The following is a 14,898-nucleotide window of genomic DNA, read 5'->3' as shown; positions in this document are numbered from 1 at the left end:
CAACAGTATTGTCACATAAAACTTTCCCCCATCCACCCTTTCACCCTCAGCCCTCAACAGTGGTAATGTGAGCAGCAGGAGTGGGGAAGGGAATTGGAAAAATAAGAGTGAGGGACTACGAAGGAACAGACATTGTGCCCACCAAGTGAAAGATCAGGCTTGAATTGGGGACAAGGTAGGGAAAAAGCATTAAATGCAGTGTGAAACTGAAGTTTTGTTTCAGGCTAAATGATTTTTGAAAGCTCTGATAATGGGTTGTCCTAAAGTATCTGTCATGAATAGTTCAGTTGTTTACTAAATTGTAAAATACATGTTTATTCAATTTTGAGTCTAATGGCATGATATGTAGAAACTGATAGTCTATGGAATTTTCCCAAAGTATCTTTCAGTGGACAGCGAAGGGAGAAACAACTGAGGATGCCTAAATGCAAGGGTTGTTATTTATTCAGACTGTCTAGAGCTTTACCCATTGAATAAACTGCCAACTTATGAAAAATACATATGTGTATACAAACATGTAATAAACTGTCTCATCTCACTCACAACATGGCTATAACTAAATAAGGGACCATCCAAAAAATATGGTGTCTTCTATTCATAAGGCCCTTTATGAGTCTTTAATATCACCTCCCATCCCATGGATCATTATGTTCTAGTACATTATGGACAGGGAGGGACGGCCTACTATGTATAAAAACTGGGCTTAACTATTTAAATAGTCAGTGCCTCACCTCACCCTTATTCTTTGAAAATGTGAAATAGTATTATTCTCATTTTAGAAATAGGGAAACATGCTTCAAGAGGTTGAGTGAAGTGAAGCTCTAAGATTTAGATCCAAGCCTGCCTATATTTAAAAATATATCTGTGTATCAACAGGACAGAATAAGTAAGGAAATAATAGCCTTAAGTGAGGCACTAAGCCAAATTATCTTCACAGACATCTACAGAACACTCCACTCAGAAATCATAGCATATACATTTTTAAAATGCACATGGAATATTTTCAACAATAGATCATATGTTGGGACACTAGTTAATTGTCAATAGAATTATGAAGATTGAAATCATGCAAAGTACTCTTTCTGACCAGAAGGTTATAAAGTTAGAAATCAACTATTAAAAAAAAAAAAACTTGGAAAAACCTTAAGCATACGGAGACCATACAACATGCTACTTAACAACTGTTGAACTAAATAGAAAATTAAAGCAGAAATCAGAAATATCTCAAGACCAATGAAAACAAGGATGTAAGCTATCAATTTATGGGATGAAGCAAAAGTAGTCTTAAGAGGAAGGATAATTGCAATAGAGGCCCACATTAAGAAGCAAGAAAAATCCTAAATAAGCAACTAAATATTACACCTAAAACAACTTGAAAGAGAGGAAAAAATAAGGCCTGAAGTTAGTCTAATGAAAGAAATAATAAACATAAGAATGGAAGTAAATAAAATAGAAATCAAAAAGACCATGCAAAAGATTAATGAAACTAAGAGTTGGTTCTTCAAGAAGATAAACAAAATTGAAAACTTCTAGCTAGACTAACAGGAGAAAAAACATTACTAAATAGAATTATAAATGAAAGAGGAGAAATCACCAGAGATGGCAAAGAAATACAAAGGATCATAAGAGATTATTATGAACAGCTATATGCCAATAAAATTGATAACCTTGAAGGAATGAACAAATTTCTAGAGAAGCCTCATTTACCAAGACCAAATCAGGAAAAAAAAGAAGTATTGAATAAACAGATTACAATCATGGGAATTGAAACAGTAATCAAAAATCTCCTCCAAAATAAAAGCCCAGAGCCAGATAGTTTTAGAAGCATTTTCTGTGTATCCTTTAAAGAATTTACATCCATCCTGCTCAAATTATTTCTAAAACCCCAAGAAAATGGAATACTTCCTAACATATTTCATGATGCCAACATTACTCTAAAACTAAAGCCAAAGACAGCACAAGAAAACTACAGACTAATATCCCTGATGACTATTGACGTGAAAATCTTCAACAAAGTACTAGCAAATCAAATTCAACAATACATTACAAAGATTTTACATTATGATCCCCAGGGATGCAGCGATGGTCTAATATATGTAAATCAGTGTAATTCATTACATGAACAAAAGAAAAGATAAAAATCATATATCAATAGATGCAGAGAAAGCATTTCATAAGATTCAACATCCATTTTGGAATAAAAACTAAATATGATGGGAAAAGTGGAAACCTACCTTAACATAATAAAAGCCATATATCACAAATCTAGTTATATAATAATGATGAAAAACTGAATATTTTCTCTTTCAGATTAGAAACAAGACAAGGATGCTAACAGTCACCACTTGTGTTTAATTTAGTATTAGAGATTTTAGCTAGCACAACCAGACAACAAGAAATAAAAGGAATTCAGGTGGAAAAGTGAAACAATTCATTATTTGCAGATGATATGATAATTATATATAGAAAAAGAACCCTAAAGATTCCAACAGAAAGCTATTAGAAACCATAAATATAGCAAAGTGGCAGGTCACAAAGTCAATATACAAAAGTCTGTTTCATTTTTATATAATGAATGAGGGGGAAAAGAAATTTTGAAACTTCCATTCATAAGTGCATCAAAAGAATCAAATACCTAGAAATTAACCTAACCAAAGAGGTGATATATAATGAAGACAATAAAATGTTACTAAAGGATATAGAACATGAGATAGAGATGGAAAGACATTCCATGTTCATGGACGGGGAGAATCAGTAGAGTAAAAATGACTATTTTACCAAAGCAAGTTATAAATTTAATGCAGTCCCCATTAAAATACCAAACATATTCTTCAAAGAAATTCTACAAAAATATTATAATTTATATGGAAGTACAAAAGTCCTCAAATAGCTCAGGCAATCCTAAGAAAAAGGAGAGGGACAGAGGCCTCTCATTACCTGACTTTAAACCATACTATAGGACAACAGTAATTAAAACAATATGATATTGGACTAAAAAGGAAACAGAATTAAAAGTCCAGAAATAAATCTGCATATATACTAATATTTAATTCATGATAAAGAAACCACAGTCATATAATGGGGAAAGGAGAGTCTCTTTAACAAATAGTGCTGAGAAAGCCCTCATCTATATGAATCACATCTCCCAAAGGTCAGTTGCGAGCCAGCCATGTTTAATAATAGTCTAGGAAAAAATACACATAGAAAGAGAAGCCTACCCATCACAAAAGGGTAACCACTATGAGTTCAGAGCTAAGTATAAAATGATTTTTGATTATACCTTCCTTTGGTTTATGTGAGTTCCTGATTGCCTCTATAGACAAAGGTCACTGATCAGTGACTATTTATTTAGCAAGAGTTTTGACCATTGATGCAGAATCATAATAGCTAATAAGAACGAATAACAGATTTATGAAAACTCAAGCTTCCATTTTGAAAATAAATGACTATTTTCATAGTGATGAGTGGTTGAAGGCTAAATGTCTTATGTTTTGACATTATCTGCTTGCAATTTGTCACCAATACTTTAGCTATCTATTAAATTGTAAAATACATGTTTGTGCATCCTAGAGTTTGATGGCATGGCATACGGTGATGGCGGTAACTAATAGTTAATGAGAAAATAAGCAAATGAACCTGTTTGGAAAGGGGCACAGAGTGAATTAGAATTTCTATTAGGTAAGATTGATTTGTGATAATGTAGCTGAGAAAAAAAGCAATGGGTTTTGCTGACATCTGTATTCCAATAGAAACAGGAGACAGGTACATTGTATTATTTGTTATTCTAGAAAATAAAAAAGTATCATGTATGGATCTATTCCATCCTCTGTTAGCACAAAATCTATTATAATATTCAAACTCTACTTTATCTGTGGAGCTATGGAACATAAACCATTTGTATGACTGTTTACCAGTGTTCAGTCCACTTCTGTCACAGCCACAGACTTCATCCATGTCATCTTCTAACACAGGAGATCTTGTGGAACATGATCTAACATTTCTCATCATGTCAAATGTAGCACAACTGAACACAAGCTCGAGCCAGCAAAGATACAGGTTTACATCTCAATTATTTTCTGGAACTGGGTTTTGAAGAGACTACTCAACCGGTATGAGATGGTGTACATTGAATACTAAATTGAACTCATACTCCTAGAAAATTGAATCCAGTGGCTTGATGTACTCAGTGCACAGGCAGACTATTGAGATGCTGGCCATTTCACAAGCAGGACATGTTCAGCAATATTTATGAATGCAGAGACCACCTTACAGAAATATAGATTATGCATTGTGGATTATTATTTGAGGTCTTACGAAAGGTCTACATGTCCCTGATGTCCACCCCACACATCTCTGTCCATCTGCCACAGTTGCTGACATTATCACTAATCTGGATGACTCTACTGTTCCATATCTAAATAGCCATGTCACTTGAAAATAGTAGTGTATCAGCCATTAAGGTAAATTAAGGCATGGCAAAGATTCGTGTATCTGATTTTCTGTACCCTAATATAGTGTATATTCATTTCTTATATATTCTCATTGATATGGCATTTTCTGTGTAAATTTCCAGGAACTTAATTCAAACTTTTATTTCTGAAAGTAAGTTTACCAGGCATATGAATCACAATAGCCTCACTAGTAAATACTTGACAATACAGCATAAGTTGCATCAATCTTACTGTAACTCCTGCAAGCTTCATGGCTCATAAACCACACAAGGTCAGAAGCACTCAAGGTCTCAGACAGAATTCCTGAGCCACGTTTCTGCCTGCACTCATTCCTCTTCTCAGTCCTGATTCTCCTCTCCCGCACAGTGGATGGGATTAGGAAGTTTCCCCATGTCCTCAGGGCCCTAATTCTCTCAAAGTCCGCTCCTAGTTCTCTCCTTGCATTTGCCTCTCAAACAGTGTCACAGATGGCAAGTGTTTCTGTCTTCGCAGAATTCCTCAGCCTGCAAGGCCTCTGATCAACCTTTCAGATCACTTGTCAAATAAGGAGGTTCCTTACCTTTGGCAGGGATGCCCTGGAACCTGAACTCTGTGTAGTCATGGTTAAGACCGTGGTGATGCCCAGTGCAACCCTGGCAGGGGCTGCGTCCATGTTTATCCAAAAGGAGACCCAGGACAAAATGACAATCAGCAGGCTGGGGATGTACATCTGGATCAAATAGTATCCCATCTGGCGTTCCAGGTGAAACTTAACCTCAATGCAGGTAAACTTTCCTAGAAACAGGAAATGATGATTTAAAGTCCAGTTAGAATTTCTCTTTCCCATTCCAACCCCCATTTTGTTTAAAAAAGAAAAAAGTATTACAGGTGGATTTGGAAGATACAAGAAAACACTCAACCTACATCACCAATTCAACTCTTTTTCTGGTCAACTAGTCATGGACATAATTGTGAGAATGAGTGATCTAAAGAGTCACTGGACTAAAACCATGTGGTATATTTAATTTTCTAAATCCATGCTTGTTGCAACTTGATTAGACAGAGCTTCAGAATTTGCAAGATTGTCAGTCTGACCAATAGAAATAAAATAATCATATTTTACGGGTTATAATATATATATATATATATTATACAATATATAACCTATAGCATATACTATAAAACATTAATATATAACATTTAATATATAACATGTAATAGTTAAATCCATTCTCTCCTATGTAGTAAAGAGACTACCAAGGGCTACCCAAAGTATTTGGATAATTGTATCTCCATCATTGTGTCATCAATAGCAAAAGAAAAAATATAGACATTTGTAGAAGCTATGCATACAGTCTAATCATTATTATAAACATTTCCCTAGGCTTCTGGGAAATTGCTTGAGAACATTTAGACTATTCCTAGAAGCTGCTTATAGTTTGTATTGCCTTTAAAAAAGTACATATTAAAACTTTTAACCTACTATTAACCAGATATGCCTGCATCTTTCCTGCCTCTTCCTCTTTTATTGGCTTTATTTCCAATAAACACAGAAGTTAATTTGGCTTCATCCTCACAATTTGAGGAGATAGGGTTGCACTCTTGTTGGTCAGGGAAGAAGCCCTGGAATCAGGTTTTGGTTACTTCCTCGGAAGCACTGTTGACTGCTGGAACACACATCCATGACCTGTTCTACTCAGCAAGGCACCTGCAGCAGTCACTAGATGAACCATCTAGGCCCGATTGCCTCTCCACGATCAGCTTGTGTGCAATCAAAGGCCCGGACATTCATAGGAAAACTATCAACGTCACTGAGCGGGCACCATCTTCCAGGTAACAACAGACGCCCCAACCACCTCCGTTTGTCCTGCTGCCCCTTGTGACCTTAAGGCCGGCGCATTTCCCACCCGCTGGTTTTCATCCGAATTGCTACTCCTGCCCAGGACTGGCGAGCGCAGCTGCTGCATCTCTGGGTTGGCAAAGACCCGTGCTGTCACACCGCTCTTCCTCTAAGGCAGGAAGTGCACACCGACCTGAGGGTGCAGTGACAGCAGTGGATTCTAGGAATGGACCAGAATGTATACTTCCCTGTACCACTTACAAAGTCTCATACACATCCCCTTGCACTTTTTTGACATCAGGTGGTCAGCAAGAAAACAGCAACATATTCCCAGATCTCTCTTTTTCTCCCCTCTCTATTCTGGAGAAATGAGCTCTTGTGCTCACTGACCTATTCCAAAGGTACAGAAGTCTTATCTACTGAGGGGGTTTTGAACCAGGGCCAGGTCTGCGCCTGACAGCTTCAATTTCTTCGTAAATGTACAGTAATTAAGGGGAAGAGATATATACCCCAGGCTGCAGAAGCAGGCACTTGGATTCAGTAGCTTGAAGAGACTTACCAGTATTATAGTGCTTTGTGCAGTAGCCAAGTTCTTTCTCTTCCTTCAGAATAAACTGGGGCAGGGTCAATCCTTCAGCAACTTGAACTGGACCATCACTTAGCCACTCAAATATCAGGTCATTCATCGTGTACCCAACTGGAGTAAACAAATCATAGTAAAAACTGAATTCATCTTTCCAAGAAAGCTCGAAAGTTTAGACATGTAAAGGAACTAACAAGGAAATCATCTAGAGCAAATATGCTTAATCATTTCAAGAGAATTTTTAATAAAAGAGCCGAAACTGTCTTCATAACTACATGTCATTGGAGCCAAAGGTATTGAAGACAGAAAGGTATTTCTGAATGAAATTTTTCTGTGCAATTAGAGAATGGAATCTATAAGCATCCGTTTTCTTTTGCAATCTTCATTCACTAAATATTTCTGAAGAGCAAACAAGTAAACAAGTAAAAATCCTTTGAAGGTTGTCTGCTTGAAAGAACTGTGTATAGGAATACAAAGACAATCCAATTTATGGTGGCAGTCTTCGTATTTCAAGTTAAAATCATTTAAGAATTGAGACTTCGCCACAGGCCTGCCTAAAGTATCCTCATTGCAAAGTTGGCCCCCTACGGCCTTTCAGAATGCTGTGTCGGGGCCTTTGGTCAATCCTCAGTTACTTTAGCATGTGGGGAAAGCTATAAGCAGGTAGCCAAAGAGGAAGTTGTGGAATATACAAGTCAAAAATTATCATTTGTGCAAGCGTCTTGCTAAATTGGCCCACTCATCACAAATGATTAATATGAAGTAAAACAAATTTTCTGTTACGTCAGGTCATCATAATATATGACTCTTGAACCATCCAAAGTAAGGATCGCCATCAGTTTAGTAAACCAAAGTGAGCTCTTAGTTTCTAAGTTTCTGCCAATTAGGTCATTATTTGTCAGGTGCTTCTGGGGCTTTTTGCACCCCAGAAATGAAGGCGACTCTTCCTTCAGGTATCATTTTTCTCCCTTCCCACATCGTGGTGACATTTGAATTTTAAAATGACAGTGAGGAGGACAAGGGATATTATGTGAGGTCTTTACCGGCCAGTAACTGCAGCATGTTTGTTAAGTTTATGGATTCTTATTCTTGTTTACTTCAAGGTAGTGACTCACCAAAGCTACTCAGAAATCAATAGCAAATTTAATTGGAATCTCCTTTCCTCTTTTGTTGGGCACCTTTTCCATTCAAAGCCAAAAGATAAAACATGGAAAGCAAGGAATTATGAAGGGAACCCTGTGCAAGTATACATGGTCAGAGAGAGAGTGACCAACCCTAGCCCTTCCACTTGGGTGCCGTGTGAGTGCTTCTCCACTATCTGCAGCAATCACTGGAAGCTCACCGAACACTTCATGTCCCTCTCTGGTGAGCATCTTGCTAGCCATCACAGAAATGGTCCTTGCCACCGACCTGAAGCCCCAGGCAGGGGAAGACAGAAAAGGAGTAGGTTGAAGAAGGAGGTAATAGGAGAGTAGGACAGCAGAGTAGGTCCCACCCTTCACATTCTGTGACCACTCAACAGCTACTCTGATTTCATTATGTCCAGGTTCTGCCAGCACCATGCATCTGTAGTAATGGGAGTTTTGAAAGCCTTGAAGGCGCCTCACATGACAGCTATAGTTGCTGTTCTAAAGAGTAAATAAGTGTTGGGTTGAGGCAAAGGACAGTTTGGAGCAGTGGGGAAGACACAAAGAAGGAATCATTACATGAGAAAATGTTTTTATCAATTTAGCACGAGAAGGGGCCATAGGGAAAAATAAATACATAAAGCCTAGTGTTGATCCGAAGGTCTCATTTTATCACCGACAACTTCTGAAAACAAAGACATTTCATTACTTTCTTTTCCTTGGGAAGTTTCAGGGGAAATCTATAGTGATTTCAAGTGATCAGAAGGAAACCCTGTCACCCCCTCTTTTTAAATAATAGCTGATGTGTCTTAGGTTTATCATTTTTCTAAACCAAGTTAAAAGTATTTTGTTGCCCCTGCCTCATTAATCTCCTAACATCCATGTTGGTCAGTAGCACTTAATATTCTCTGCATTTTCCGGAGACATCAACACAACAAGCCACAAATAGTTCATGCCTCGCGCCTGAAAGCCCATTACAGTAAGTCTTCACTTAACATTGTGGATAGATTCATGGAAACTGCAGCTTTAAGCGAAATGACATATAATGAAACCAGGCCCTCCAAATAACTTGTTTTGTTCAATATTGTTTTTTTTATAATGTTGATGAAAAGGGGGAAATCCCAGCTGATGTTGAATGAAATGAAGTTTATTCAAGGATCTGCTGTACTTTGAAGATGTCATTGACTTACAGCAGGTGTCTAAGATGTGGGTGGCATCGGGGCTGGGGCATCCAGAAGACAGAGTAGTGGCATATCTCTACTTCCTTCATCAGACCATGGTATATCCGCAGTTCCTCTAAGGGAGAGCCTCCTATACCAAATCATCCCCTGACCTTTACCCTGCCGCCTCCTCTGGCTAAGACCCCTGCGTCTTGTCCTCAAGTCGGCTATCCCTCCCCACCCAAATTCCTTGCAGTGATGGTCTATATGAGCATTAGGTGGAAAGAACTATGATTTTCTGATTCGAGAGTGATTCGTTATAGGAATAACTAGTAATTTTCTCAGGAGACATTCTCATTCAGCGAAAACTTCACTAAACGATGCATGTTATTTTGAAGAAGGGTGAGTTATTTAACATTTTATTTTGAAAGATTGTATTATACTCTATTTGAGTATACTCTATTGAGTATAATACATGCACACATACTTTTGCTTATCCTTCCATTAGGACCTTGGAGTTGTTATGTTGGAAGAGAATGAACCCTATGTGTCTTTGCCCCTTAATGAAACGTTAAAAGAACCAAGTCAGTGTTTAAAACAGGCAGGAAGTCCTTTTAGTAGTGGTGACTTACAACTTTCTAGCTGCATTGTACAGGTCTGGACATCCATTGGAAAATTCTTCAAGTCCATGGGACAGGATAAGGTCAAGGTGAGCCTTAGAAAAGAAATTAAAAACAAGTTTTAAATCTCTAAGGTCTGATTCTTGAGAAATAAATCAAAAATGCATTTAGCATTAAGCAAAGTGACACTGATTCAAATAATGAAATTAGTTTTGTCTGTTTCTTTGTTCTGTTTCTCTATATTCCATGTATGAGCGAAATGATCTGGTATTTGTCTTTTTCATTCTGATCTATTTGTCTTAGTTCTACCCATGTAGTAGCAAATGGCAAGGTTTCATCTTTTTTTTTTATTTTATACAGCTGAGTAGTACTCCATTGTGTGTATAGATCATCACTTCCTAATCCACTGAACTGTCCTTGGGCACTTAGGTTGTTTCCATAACTTGGCTATTGTAAATAGGGCCCCAGTGATCACAGAAGTGCACACATCCTTTCAAATTAATGTTTTTGTAAATTCTGCTCATTTTATCTCAGACCTCTTGACCCCTATAACTCTTGCTCTGTTACCTAAGCTTACACTTGCCACCATGTCCGTTCCCACTCTCCCTTCACAGCTACCTTCTCTCTCTACATTCTGGACAAAGCAAAAGGAAAAAGTAGTGGCGCACTTACTTTACAGAAAGAAAGGGCTTGGGATTTGAAGTGAGATTAGGCAAAGAATCCATGCCAACAGTCTTTAAAATCATTAAAATATAATGATTGGCAAAAGCAAGATAATAAGCAGGTCCCTGTAATCTCAATTACGTAAAAGTGTGTTTTCAGTCTTGGAAATAAACGAATCAGTATATTAAAAGGAGACATTTCTGGCTGGTAGGATGATTAATATTTTGTTTTTGCTCTTTATTCTGCATCATCTGTATTGACAAGCATAGGTTATTGGAAGATGTCATGTAATTAAACCTACCTTTGTTCAAACATAGCTGAAAGGTATTGTAAAATTATATTTTGTTCTGTAGACTTTTGCCATTATTGTAATATCATATTATTTTTAAATTTTTGATATAAATGCACAATATTTCACCTTCATTGCTGAATAAATTGTCTAGGTTCCGTGGGCTTAATCTGAGAACACAAATGCCATGTTTCTAATGGGAAAAATAGTTTTGAGTTCTAAAAACCTGACTGAAAAATAACATTTTAGACAAGAAAGACAATTTTTGTCAAGTTCATTTGGAGATACAGATATAATCATAGATATTTAGATGTTTTCCCCCAGCATGAAGGCTATTTTTTGGAAAACACAATATTGATAAAATTAATGCCATGAACTCTTTAAGGGGCAAAGTAGAAGAACCTAAGTGAAAATCTCTAGTCATTAATTATGTTTCTTTTTAATCCGAAACAATATTAAGGGGGAATAGAAACCTCAGAAGGATCTATGGGTTTAAATTGTTATTAACACAATGAGAATCTATTCATTTTAAAAGGAAGCATTTTCATCATACAAAAATATGTTCATCATGCAAAACTAAGCAGAGTACATTTGCATGATTTAAGTGAATCAAAACCAGAAAGTGGAAATTTCGTTATGATTTTGAAAAGTTCACTTTTGAAAATTAAAAAAATAATAGTGGAAATTTTTTATTTTTTTTTTAATTTTATATATTTTTTACATCATTTTTCATTTTTCCACAATGTATGCACTTTTGTCTTGGTTATAGTCCACGTACAATTTCCATCCCCCTTGTTTTCATCCTACTCCTTCCTCCCCCACCCCCCGTAGTGTGTCTCTGGTTTATAGTTGTTCATTGATTTTGATTTTTACTTTATTATAATTTGTCTTTTTCCTGGTCCTTTATTATTTTTTTTCTAAATTCCTGCTATGAGTGAGACCATCTGGTATTTTTCTTTTTCTTTCTGACTTATTTCACTGAGCATGATCCCTTCCAGCGCCATCCATGTTGCTGCAAATTGCATGAGTTTATCTTTTTTGATTGCTGAGTAATATTCCACTGTGTATATGTACCACATCTTCTTGATAATAGTGGAAATTAATACAACTTAACAAACATGTATGATGCATTTCAACTGTATTTTGTTGCTACTGGAAACCATTTTAATATTCTTAGTAGTATGCTTGCTGAATGCTGAATAGGATGCTTGTGTGAAGTGAACTTGTCACACTTATTTTGGCAGAAGAGACTTCACACAGGGTTTCTTCTGCCTTTGTAGGATCCAGCAATCCTATAGGGACACCAAATTCTTGGGGTCAATACTTTTAACAGCATGGAAAACCCGCTGAGAAAAATTGTCACCAACCAAGAAACAATCCCTGAGTTTTGTCTCAGCTGAGAACACAGTGGGTATTTCCTTCTTTCTTATTTGTTCCTCTAATTTCCTTTGCAGATAGGTTTGGTATTGCAGCCCAATGGGTGCCAGTTGCAAGGAGGAAAGTGAACTGCCCCGCAGTTTGCTAAATCATATCAGCTGAGGGGGGGCAGAGCAACATGGCGGCGAGGAGACACTGCGAGTAAGATCTCCCATTAAAAAAAGTTAATAGGGAGGAAAAGCGGCAGGTCCCAGTGAGAAATGGGACACGGAAGATAAACGGGTGACTCCAGCAAACTACCCGAAGAAGAATGTGGCCATAAAAGAGGACTAGAAGGGAGGGAAGCGCAGAACCCTGCTCCCCTCCCCCGCCCACAGAGGCGGCACTCTCCAACCCGCAGAGAGGAGGAAAACAACAAACTAAAATGGCCCACAAGAACAAAGGACGCAGCAAGTGGGACTGTGAGTGGAAAGGAACTACTGCAGCCACCACACCCCGTGAACGGGAGCTGTGGAGAACCCTGCAGGATCCACCACGGAGGTGAGCTCCGGGCGCCATTAAAGAGAGACCCCGCCCCCCAGGAGGAGGCCAGCACCAGCACACAGCCCCTGCCCGGCCGCCTGGTAAGCTTGCGCGCAGAAAGCGGCACGCTGGAAAAGCAGGCGCGGATCGCGGTCAGGATTGCGCGGAAAAGCGGCGCGCTGGAAAACCAAGTGCGGATCGGAATCGGGATCGCGCGCGGAAAAGCAGTGCAGTTGAAAAGCAAACGCAGATCGAGATCGCAGCTGCCCAGGTCCCCGCGCCTGCGACCTAGGCTTGCGGGGAGACGTGCGGAGGCCCTCCCTGAGTGAGCAGGAACCAGGCGCCCAGGCAGGGGAGTGGGATTCAAAAGGCGCCATTCCCGCGCCACTGATCTGGGCTACAGCCCGCGTCCTGGAACTGAGGGCTTTGGAACTGAGACCCGGGGCACGAAATTAGGGGCGTGGGTTCCCCATGACGGTGGGGCACAAGGCTGACACAGCACCCCAAAGCCATTGAGGTGTACCCTACCATCCCCGCTCTGTTCCCTGTCCCACGGGGTGGAAAATCAGCTCCCCAAGGGCTCTAGGAGAGATCTCTGGCGCCACCTAGCGACTTGAAGCCAGCAGAGACTCCTGAAGGAGCCAGTGGACAGCTGGGGAGTTAGCCCACATCGGGCCCCTTCCGACCAGTAGTCTGAGCCCACAGGGAGAGCGAGCACCCACAGCCGGGGCAGACCAGGCGCGCAGAAGAGTGTGCCTGAGACCGGACGCGCAGGGAGTGTGTCCCACATCACCATTTTAGAACAGGGACATTTCTTCAGTAAAGACTACCTGCAGAAGGCTTCCTCAGGAGCCAGAGGTGAGCGGGGGAAGTTCGCCCACGCCAGACCCCCTCTGGCCTGCAGTCCAAGCCCAGAGGGGGAGCAGGAACCCACCGCCGGGGCAGACCAGGCGCACAGGGGAGTGTGTCCCCACATCGGCATTTTAGAACAGGGACCTTTCTCCAGTAAAGACTGCTTGAAACTGACAGATGACTCCTGGAGGAACCAGAGGAGAGCAGAGAAGCTCACCCAAGATGCCGGCCAGTCCCAACAACACAGTGTCCCAACGCATATGGCAAATTAGAAAACAGACAGTAGGGAGGAGAAGAACCACACGCAACCTAGCAACTCTCCAGAGAAAAAGCACACCACAAAAAGAAAACCAGCCCCCAGATTGCAACGACAATAACTTGGAAGAATTTCTGAGCCTTCCAGAAAGAGAATTTAAAATTGCCGTGATTAAAAAACTGACAGAAGTCATAAAGGAAAACAATGATAAGGGAAAAATAATCAATGATCAGAAGAATGCAATTGAGTCCCTAGAGAGGGAAAACAATGGTCAGAAGAAAGAAATTGAGTCCCTAAAGAGGGAAGTAAAAGAAATGCAGGAGATCAAAGAATTAATGGAAGAACTAAAGAATTCTGGGAAAAGCAATGAAAGCAGAATAGATGAAATGGAAGAACGAATAAGTAATCTTGAAGACACAGAAATAAAAAGAACCAAAACAGAAAAGGAAAGAGAAGTACGAAGGAAAAAGAATGAGGAAAGACTTCGGGAACTATCTGACTCCATGAGGAAAGGAAATATAAGAGTTATAGGAATACCAGAAGGAGAGGAGAGAGATGTAGGAACAGAGAAAATATTCAAAGAGATAATTGAAGAGAACTTCCCAAATGTGAAGAAGGAGCTGAAAATTGATATACAAGAAGCAAGAAGAACACCAAACTTCCACGACGAAAGGAAAAATACAGCAAGACACATAATAGTAAAGCTCCCAAGAATCCAGGACAAGGAAAAAATAATGAAGCTGGCAAGAGGGAAGAAACAGATAACATTCAAAGGCAAGCCAATCAGGCTGACATCAGACTTCTCCGAAGAAACACTACGGGCAAGGAGAGAGTGGAGTGACATAGTCAACAGACTCCAAGAAAACAGATGCCAACCAAGAATACTCTATCCCGCAAAGCTCTCCTTCCTCTTTGAAGAAAGAATATGGACCTTCCCAGACAAACAGAAACTCCGGAATTTCATTACAACGAAACCCCCACTCCAAAAAAATACTACAAGGAGTCCTAAAGCCAGAACCTCAGAGGGACGAATAACAATGAAAGAAGGCCAAAAAAAAAAAAAAAGTTATTAAAAGAATAAAATAAAATCAAAGGAAAGACAATCACAATGGCAAATACAGATGCTAACATATCAATATTAACTCTAAATGTAAATGGACTAAACTCTTCAATAAAAAG

General features: G+C 39.2%; 1 protein-coding gene across 2 annotated transcripts in view; it reads right to left on the bottom strand.

Annotated features, from left to right (window-relative positions):
- GLRA2 (glycine receptor alpha 2) overlaps positions 1–14,898 on the bottom strand; it is a gene marked incomplete at both ends in the record, with an annotated part of 151,425 nt that overhangs the window by 77,618 nt on the left and 58,909 nt on the right. For both annotated transcript variants that reach the window (XM_084258037.1, XM_084258036.1), the window contains 3 exons: positions 5,011–5,225; positions 6,830–6,967; positions 9,773–9,855. In XM_084258037.1, coding sequence (XP_084114163.1) covers positions 5,011–5,225; positions 6,830–6,967; positions 9,773–9,855 — 436 coding nt within the window. The remainder of the gene's footprint in view (positions 1–5,010; positions 5,226–6,829; positions 6,968–9,772; positions 9,856–14,898) is intronic.

This window comes from Talpa europaea (assembly GCF_964194135.1).
Source record: "Talpa europaea genome assembly, chromosome: X".
Taxonomy (NCBI): Eukaryota; Metazoa; Chordata; class Mammalia; order Eulipotyphla; family Talpidae; genus Talpa; species Talpa europaea.
This window is presented reverse-complemented; position numbering and strand designations above follow the sequence as displayed.